A 9,561-nucleotide genomic window follows, 5' to 3' on the forward strand; every position below is an offset into this window, starting at 1 on the left:
TGTATAACAATTACCGTTATTTTATATAACGATAAGTGTTTTTAATTATATACAAAAAAGAAGTACAAATGTCAAATTAAAAAAGTGACAATTTTCATATATGAAATATTTCTACAAAAAAAAAGTTATCAATCGTAAAGAACAGTACAGCTGTCAAAAAATGAATAATAATGTGACATATTCAAAGGGTAATAACGATATGACAGATGTCAAAAAATTGAAATATTGCATAACGAATTGACGTTTATATAGTTGGAGTTGGTGTCGGATAGATGGTGCTGCTAATGAATTTAGACATCAAGCATTTGATCTTGACTTTAAGGTCCAGGAAAATGGTGTTTTTACCACTTGTCCACTTACGCAAGAAGTCTTTGAACTGAAGATGAAGGACATCTTAAGAAGCGTCGATTTCGGTTGATGAAATGTATGACACTTACCGTTATTTTATATAACGGTAAGTGTTTTTAATTAAATAAAAAAAGTACAATTGTCAAATTAAAAAAACTGACAATTTTCATATATGAAATATTTCTACAAAAGTTATCAATCGTAAAAAAAAAGTACAGCTGTCAAAAAATTAATAATAATGTGACATATTCAAATGGTATTAACAATATGACAGATGTCAAAAAATTCAAATAATGCATAACGAATTGACGTTTCTATAGTTGGAGTTGGTGGTGGATAGATGGTGCTGCTAATCAATTTATACATCAAGCATTTGGTCTAGACTTTGAAGTCCAGGAAGACGGCGTTTTTACCACTTGTTCACTTACGCAAGAAGTCTTTGAACTGAAGATGAAGGAGCTCTTAAGAAGCGTCGATTTCGGTTGATGAAATGTATGACACTTACCGTTATTTTATATAACGATAAGTGTTTTTAATTATATATATAAAAAAAGTACAAATGTCAAATTTAAAAAGTGACACAAAAAGGTTATCAATCATAAACAACAGTACAGCTGTCAAAAAATGAATAATAATGTGACATATTCAAATGGAATAACTATATGACAGATGTCAGAAAATTGAAATAACTCATAACGAATTGACGGTGTTTTTACCACTTGTCCACTTGCGCAAGAAGTCTTTGAACTGAAGATGAAGGAGCTCTTAAGAAGCGTTGATTTCGGTTGATGAAATGTATAACACTTACCGTTATTTTATAATAATATAAGTGTTTTTAATTATATATATATAAAAAAAAAGTACAAATGTCAAATTAAAATTGACAAAAAAAGGTTATCAATCATAAACAACTGTACAGCTGTCAAAAAATGAATAATAATGTGACATATTCAAATGGAATAACTATATGACAGATGTCAGAAAATTGAAATAACTCATAACGAATTGACGTTTAGAAACGTAAGATCAATTTCTTCCATTGACATTTATAGTCAGGTTCAACAGGTAATCAAATGTTTTACAAATTGTACGTTATGAAATATTTATTTCGACGTGTAGAAAATAATAATGAAGTAAATTTCCGTTAGGGTTCCAATGGAAGTGCGGGTGTAAGAGGAGAAGAGACATAAATTCGTCATCATCGTGGTGTGCACTGGATGTGTCAATTTTCGTGTGTAATGTGTATAAATAGTGCTGTGTATTTTTCTGAGGGGGTCTCAATTCATCATTCGGTAAATAAAACAGACACCGCGAAGCTGCCTTTTTCTTTTATCCTTCGGTCTTGGCCCGTTGTTGTGTTGCTTGCTTTATGGGCGCACGGAAAGCTTTACGTCCTCTTAGAAACAACAAATCCACTGATTTATCGTATCACTACCGAATTAAAACAATTGACGCAAGTCCCCCAGAGGCCACTTGTTTATTATCACAAAAACCGGGCCCGTTTTTAAAAACATTCGAATTTACGAGATTTAACTTCTCTCTTTACTTTTTTTTGTTCATCATATCCAAATATGCTTACTATATACTAATAAGTTGAATTTCATTTCAATTACGTAATTATTAAAAGACGCAACATCTACCGTCAATTATTCAAACTAATTTGACGCAAATGTTAAAGAAAAATTGCAAAATCTCATAAATTATACAATTTTCTTGATTTTGTATAATTATTATAATATAATATTTAAGTAATTATGTAAAATTATAACTTAATTGATGGTGACTAATTGAAATGGTCAATTCAGTTGAAATTACATGATGTTTGGGGAGGAGTTGTTTGAAAAAAACTATTGCAATTTGCAAATTTGGCTCGTTTTCGGTGTAAATCTGTGTGTTTTGCACGAGTCCCAGCAGTAAATTATTAATTAAAACTGGATGTAGCGGTCGTGGATTATAGTTGTTTGTTGTAGCGTGCGGCTCGCGAACCGAATCCAGTAGTCGCGTAATAATAATCAGATGCAATCTGTTCCAGTGTGTTTTTAATTAAATCGGAAATTAATTGCGTTAATTGTGTGCCGGAGAGGAAGAAAGCCGGGTCCAACGTTCGGAAGCTGAGCGATAGATGACGCCGATGATGACTACAGCAGTCATGATGATCATGATAGCTGTGATGATCATGACAGCCGTGGGTGACGTACCGTGAAAAGGCGCGATATGGCAGCTTTATGTTTATGCAAGATACACACAAATATATATAGTGAGAGAGAGAGAGACAGACAGATTGTAGAAAGGCCGTGTTGCTACGTGTATTGGCGAACGCCATCCGACTTCCTGCCATGCAAATTCAATTCAATCAGAAGGGCATTGTTTGGAAAGTTATTACATTTCGCTCGGCTGCAAACAATGGTGTGGCGTGGAGAGAGGAAGGTGTACGCCGAGGCGTCTCGCCGAAGGGAAAACGGAAACAATGTCGCCGCAGATTTCGACGTCGAACTTGGCGGTAATCTTTAACAACGCAGGCATTTCCCTCAGTTTCCATCGAATCGGCGCGCATCTCGTTAAGATAATTCTAGTGCAAGCTTTGAATTGGCTTCAGTTCCCCCAACCACTTCCATTTCAATACGCCATCTATTTTTATATAATGGAACTGACGTGACATACGTTCAAATTTCAATGACAGCATAAAGCGATTTCTCTTGGAAACGTTCGAAGTATTCTAATTGTATAAGAAATTAGGAGTCTAACGATAAATAGTATAAATTAACATTTGGAAACTTATATATTACTTATTCTTATATACATATAGAGTAGCCTATAAGCAATATTTTGACATGTTATATAATATTTAACAACACAAGCATTTCCCTTAGTTTCCATCGAATCAGCGCGCATCTCGTTAAGATAATTCTAGTGCAAGATTTGAATTGGCCTGAGTGCCGCCAACACCCCCAACCACTTCCATTTCAATACGCCATCTATTTTGATATAATGGAACTGACCTGACACACGTTAAAATTTCAATGATTTCTTTTGTAAACGTTCGAAATACACTAATTCTATAAGAAATTAGGAATCTGACGATAAATAGTATATACGACATTTTTAAACTTATATATTATTTATTCTTATATGCATATAGAGCTGCCTATAAGTAATATTTTGACATGTTATATAATCTTTAAGAACGCAGGCATTTCCCTCAGTTTCCATCGAATCGGCGCGCATCTCGTTAAGATAATTCTAGTGCAAGCTTTGAATTGGCCTCAGTGCCGCCAACACTTCCATTTCAATGCGCCATCTATTTTGATATAATGAAACTGACGTGACATACGTTCAAATTTCAATGATTTCTCTTGTAAACGTTCGAAATACTTTAATTCTATAAGAAATTAGGAGTCTCACGATAAATATTATAATTAACATTTGGAAACTTATATATTACTTATTCTTATATGCATATAGAGTTGCCTATAAGTAATATTTTGACATGTTCTATAATCTTTAACAACACAGGCATTTTCCTCAGTTTCCATCAAATCGGCGCGCATCTCGTTCAGATAATTCTAGTGCAAGTGGCCTCAGTGCCGCCAACATCCCCATCCACTTTCATTTCAATACGCCATCTATTTTGATATAATGAAACTGACGTGACACACGTTCAAATTTCAATGATTTCAATGATTTCTTTTGTAAACGTTCGAAATACTATAATTGTATAAGCAATTAGGAATTTGACGATAAATAGTATAATTGACATTTGGATTATTTATTTTTATATGCATATAGAGTTGCCTATAAGCAATATTTTGACATTTTATATAATCTTTAAAAACACAGGCATTTCCCTCAGTTTCCATCGAATCGGCGCGCATCTCGTTAAGATAATTCTAGTGCAAGATTTGAATTGGCCTCAGTGTCGCCAACACTTCCATTTCAATACGCCATCTATTTTGATATAATGGAACTGACGTGACATACGTTCAAAATTCAATGATTTCTTTTGTAAACGTTCGAAATATTCTAATTCTATAAGAAATTAGGAATCTGACGATAAATAATATAATTGACATTTGGATTACTTATTCTTATATGCATATAAAGTTGCCTATAAACAATATTTTGACATGTTATATAATCTTTAACAACACAGGCATTTCCCTCAGTTTCCATCGAATCGGCGCGCATCTCGTTAAGATAATTCTAGTGCAAGCTTTGAATTGGCTTCAGTGCCGCCAACACCTCCAACCACTTCCATTTCAATACGCCATCTATTTTGATATAATGGAACTGACGTGACACACGTTCAAATTTCAATGATTTCTCTTGCAAACGTTCGAAATACTCTAATTGTATAAGCAATTAGGAATCTGACGATAAATAGTATAATTGACATTTGGATTACTTATTCTTATATGCATATATAATTGCCTATAAGAAATATTTTGACATGTTATATAATCTTTAACAACGCAGGCATTTCCCTGTTTCCATCAAATCGGCGCGCATCTCGTTAAGATAATTCTACTGCAAAATTTGAATTGGCCTCAGTGTCGCCAAAACTTCCATTTCAATACGCCATCTATTTTGATATAATGGAACTGACGTGACACACGTTCAAATTTCAATGATTTCTCTTGTAAACGTTCGAAATACACTAATTGTATAAGAAATTAGGAATCTGACGATAAATAGTATAATTGACATTTGGATTACTTATTCTTATATGCATATAGAGTTGCCTATAAGCAATATTTTGACATGTTACATATTAAACCTTTTTTTTATATAATATTATATTTTTATTACGTCACTAATCACTCAAACTATATTAGATCAATGAAAAACAGGCTGAGATGAAAGAAATCGTTATTACTTTGCATATTTTATTGATGTAAATCAAATCATTATCATGTTGTTAATTGGTGTTCAATTTCTCTTGGAATCTGCTTCGCCTTCGATGCAGAAGATCTCATCTTTTCCTTTAAAAACGTGAATCTCCATCTTCAAACGACCGTAATAGATGGACGGAATTCCCAACTGTTTAGCAGTTGTTTGCAAATTCACCAATTTGTAGTTTCCCTGTAAATAAATAAATAAACACAAATTAAAATTGCGTGAATGTACAAGAAGATGATCAAACTTTTTTGATGCCGCACGTCTTCGACTTAATCTTCGGCTCCAGAGCATCCACGAATATCTTGTAAAGCTTCTGGATGTACTGGTTGACGTAATCGCAAACTTTACCGTTCTCCCACTTCTGGACCTTCTTCTTCCACTCGCTTCCCGTCCATTGGTGCAAATAGGTGCGCGTCTGAAGAAACGTTAAATTTGAAACAGTTACAACCAAATTTCCAATCTCACAGTTATGGTGTTATCCAATGGGAACGGTAGAGATAAGTTTCCGTTCATCAGTTTACTCTTCGGCGAAAAGTTTACCAACATCGTTGGTTTCTCCTTCAAGTTGTTCTTCACCGGACACGGATCGACGCGAAGAAGGTCGATCTTTCCTATTGGTCCAATCTGAGAACAAAAGTTGTTGATCGAATTTTGATTGGTTACCATTTCTATTGTTTTACATCGGAGCCTGGAACGGCGTTTGCGTAACCAAACAACGTTAACAACAACAACAATGACGATTCCATTACGACTATATCACCATAGAAACTTGAAAACAAAGTTTATTTATATATTTATATATAATCGGCTCACTCTTATTATGCAACGAATGGCATTGGATGGAACAGAATACTTCTTCCTGTTATGTCTTCTTCGCTGAATTAACAATTTTCAACACGCTAGATTATCAAAAGCAACAATTAAATCAGCAATTTATATATATATTATATAATTATAATCAATTATTTAACTACCAACTTTAAAAAATAAAATATTAATTTCATCGAAGTTGGTATTAATCATTTGCTTATATTATTGACATTTCAAATGTCAAAATTAACTCGGAAATTTGATCGTCTTACTTTTGGAGCCCAACGTGGGACTCTTTAATTTTGCCTAATTCAGTGAAAATCTTTCAGTACTTATTTCCTTAATAAATGCACAGCAGATAACCAAAACGAATGAATTATTATGTACTTTTCGTACATTGTTACGAAATTTTTTATCGAAAAACTAGTATTTTTATTTCGATTCTTCCGTCTCGTCCGGTTGGAAAATGAAAACGTGCCTCCGTAATTACATTACGGATTTAATAATGTATCTGCGTGCGTGTTCGGCGTGTTTATTCCGCCGCGTTGAAAATTCAATTTATTTATGCAACAATATAGCATTTCATTTCATTTTACTAATTTTTTTTTTCCCGCATTCGCCGCCCTTCGGGTAATTAAATCGAGCGGAATTCAATTAAATAATTTTTTTTATTTATTGCCGCGATTTCGAAAACCCGGCTGAATGGTAATTAGCCCCGCCGCGCGAACTGCAAAAAAGCCAATTAGCAGAAGAAGTGATTAGTAATTCGCACAATTTTTTATTTTTTTCATCGAGCAATTTATTAAAGTGTAAATAAATTAATGATGAAAAAAAAAAAACTACAACGTTAACAAGTGATTTTTATTTACGCTCGGATGGGTTTCGTTGTTGCTTTGTTCGCTTTGGTATAAAATGACGTTGCGGAGTTTGAAAGGAACGGATTCGGTGCGAATATGTTTGTGAAAGCGATTCTATTATTCATTTTCAGCGTTGGATATGTTCGCTGCACGGTAGGTGGATGGATCGAGTGGATTTTGGCTAATAATTAATCTTTTCCAGGGTGTAACCGTGGTGGGAATATACAATTGCGATGTTCCAAAAAACGAGCAGAACGAAGGCCTGAAAGTCGATTTGGATATAGACCACAACGCTGCCAATATAGAAGCGACGTTGCCTTTCGACGTGGACGACACGATCGAGGTAATAGTCAAACCAAACGTACAAACTGCGCAGATCGACATGCGCAGATTAACAAATTTGTTTTACTGTTACTTTTGGAACCCAACGTGGGGCTCTTTAATCTTGCCTAATTTAGTAAAACTGTTTCAGTAAATGATTGTATCTGTTTAGAAAATACTTATTTCCTTAATAAATGCACAGCAGATGACCAAAACGAATGAATTATTATGTAATTTTCGTACATTGTTACGAAATTTTTATCGAAAAACCAAACTGCGCAGATCGACATGCGCAGATTAACAAATTTGTTTTACTGTTACTTTTGGAACCCAACGTGGGGCTCTTTAATCTTGCCTAATTTAGTAAAACTGTTTCAGTAAATGATTGTATCTGTTTAGAAAATACTTATTTCCTTAATAAATGCACAGCAGATGACCAAAACGAATGAATTATTATGTAATTTTCGTACATTGTTACGAAACTTTTATCGAAAAACCAAACTGCGCAGATCGACATGCGCAGATTAACAAATTTGTTTTTCTTTTTTAGTATTCTTTGACTGGCAGCAAGTACTAAGGAAACAAATGGATTAAAGATAATATGAAGATGAGCGGAAACTTCTGCGATGCAATCGATTTGTACTTTCCGGAAATTTGGGAGAAATTGGCTAAGAAGATGGGCGTAAAAGCAACTTGTCCGATACCTAAGGTGAATTTATACAAGAAAAACTTAAATCCAATTAATTTTTCTTTTCTTCAAAAAGGGAAAGTATAAAGTTGATGGTTTCGCCGTAGCCGCGAACGAGATGATCTTTAAACCATCGAACAAGGGTCATTACCTTCTCGAAGTCATCTACTACAAGAAAGACATTCCGCTTCTCTGCAAGCAGTTCGAGCTGCGCGCCGAATGATGTCGCAATCAAATCAAAACTAATTCTCCTTGAATAAAGCAGCGATAAATTCCAGAGTGTTTCCCTATTAATCACCGTTCCGATCTCCGAAAATAGAGTTAAGTTAAGCAGGCTTAGAACGGGGTTAAGTCTATTGAAAATAGAAGGAGGAAAAACCGAGAATAGACCGCGTCGGAATAATGGGATTAAATATATACACATGTACGCATTCCATTCTCTTTCTGTGTTTGTGCGAGAGATGTCGTGTGGATGCGCCGGGTTCAGGAATGTCCTTTTTTTTGTTGTTGTTGTTGTTGTAACATCGGTGTGGTCAAAAGCCGGCTGCGATCCGGTAAAAACCCTCTCGAGGTGCATCCGGTACCTAAAGCGCAGCGCTTCCAGCATCCGCCACCCGGTTGCCATGGAAACAGTGGCGGTGGTCGTGTTCTCAAAGCCCCCTCCGTCACTTTATACGGTTTTCAAATTTTTATTGGATCATTTTATACGTGATGCTGGAAACTCTCTTTCTATATTTATGATCATGCGATTTTGATACTTTAATCACCTATTAATTATATCAAATTTAACAATATTTCAATCTATTCAATTGAAATTAGCATTACACAATTAATTGCTATAATAATAGCATTAAAGAAAAGAAAAAAAACATTGATAAAGTTTTAATTAAATAATTCAGAATTTATGAAAATCAGAAGGTTTTTTTTTGTATAAGTTGACAGTAAGAAATGTGGCAAGTTTAAGATTTTCAAGTGAACTTGCAAATAAAAAGTAAACTGTCACGTCTGTGTCGTAAACGGAGAGCAATAACATTGAGTAATTGCAAATCTGTTTAAGAGAGTCGAGATGAAATTCGAAGGCGACGAAAAGACGGTAAAACGAAGAAAAAAAATAAAATCTCATCGACGTCGGTTACGCGAATTAAATTTTAATTAGTAATGCGAGTGTTGGGTGTAATTGGAAAACCGGAAAAACGTGTCGCGTCGATCGGAAGCATTACCAACGAAAATAAAAAAACAAACAAACAAAAAACACTGGTATAAAAGAGGAAAACAAAATCAAAAATAAAAATCACGGCTTCCTAGAATGAAAACGGCGGCCGGAGGTGTGAAATTAGTGGCCGTCGGAGGGCCGTAAAAGCCGCTTGTAAAACAATAACCGGGAGGTCGTAAATCAATAGCACACGGACACAACCAATTATATTTACATTACTGTATTACTATATTTAAATTATTTATATACAGCGCGATGTTATCCATTTTTTTNNNTTGTTGTTAAATTGAGCTGTCATTTTATTTATTTATATACAAAGTGTGGCTGTCATTTTTTGACGTTTATGACTTTTTTCGTGTGTTTTTTTGTTGTTAAATTGAGCTGTCATTTTATTTATTTATATACAAAGTGTAGCTGTCATTTTTTGA

At 34.3% G+C, this 9,561-nt stretch overlaps 1 protein-coding gene across 1 annotated transcript; it reads right to left on the reverse strand.

The window, feature by feature from the left end:
- Nucleotides 1-5,274: 5,274 nt before the first annotated feature.
- On the reverse strand, nucleotides 5,275-5,990 carry LOC108556276. Its single transcript, XM_017912293.1, has 4 exons — nucleotides 5,925-5,990; nucleotides 5,710-5,868; nucleotides 5,489-5,659; nucleotides 5,275-5,427 (listed from the first exon to the last, which is right to left on the reverse strand). The coding sequence occupies exons 1-4, from the start codon at nucleotides 5,988-5,990 to the stop codon at nucleotides 5,275-5,277; spliced, it is 549 nt and encodes a 182-aa protein (XP_017767782.1).
- Nucleotides 5,991-9,561: the final 3,571 nt, after the last annotated feature.

This window comes from Nicrophorus vespilloides, unplaced genomic scaffold, assembly GCF_001412225.1.
Source record: "Nicrophorus vespilloides isolate i.1.1-1 unplaced genomic scaffold, Nicve_v1.0, whole genome shotgun sequence".
NCBI classification, from domain to species: Eukaryota; Metazoa; Arthropoda; class Insecta; order Coleoptera; family Silphidae; genus Nicrophorus; species Nicrophorus vespilloides.

Bases quoted from the DNA above. Each gene is read 5' to 3' on its own strand.
- LOC108556276 (XM_017912293.1), bottom strand. From the start codon at position 5,990: ATGGAATCGTCATTGTTGTTGTTGTTAACGTTGTTTGGTTACGCAAAC. The intron at 5,869-5,924 runs GTAAAACAATAG...TTTTGTTCTCAG, and splicing joins ACGCCGTTCCAGGCTCCGAT to ATTGGACCAATAGGAAAGAT. The intron at 5,428-5,488 runs GTTTGATCATCT...ATTTATTTACAG, and splicing joins AGACGTGCGGCATCAAAAAA to GGAAACTACAAATTGGTGAA.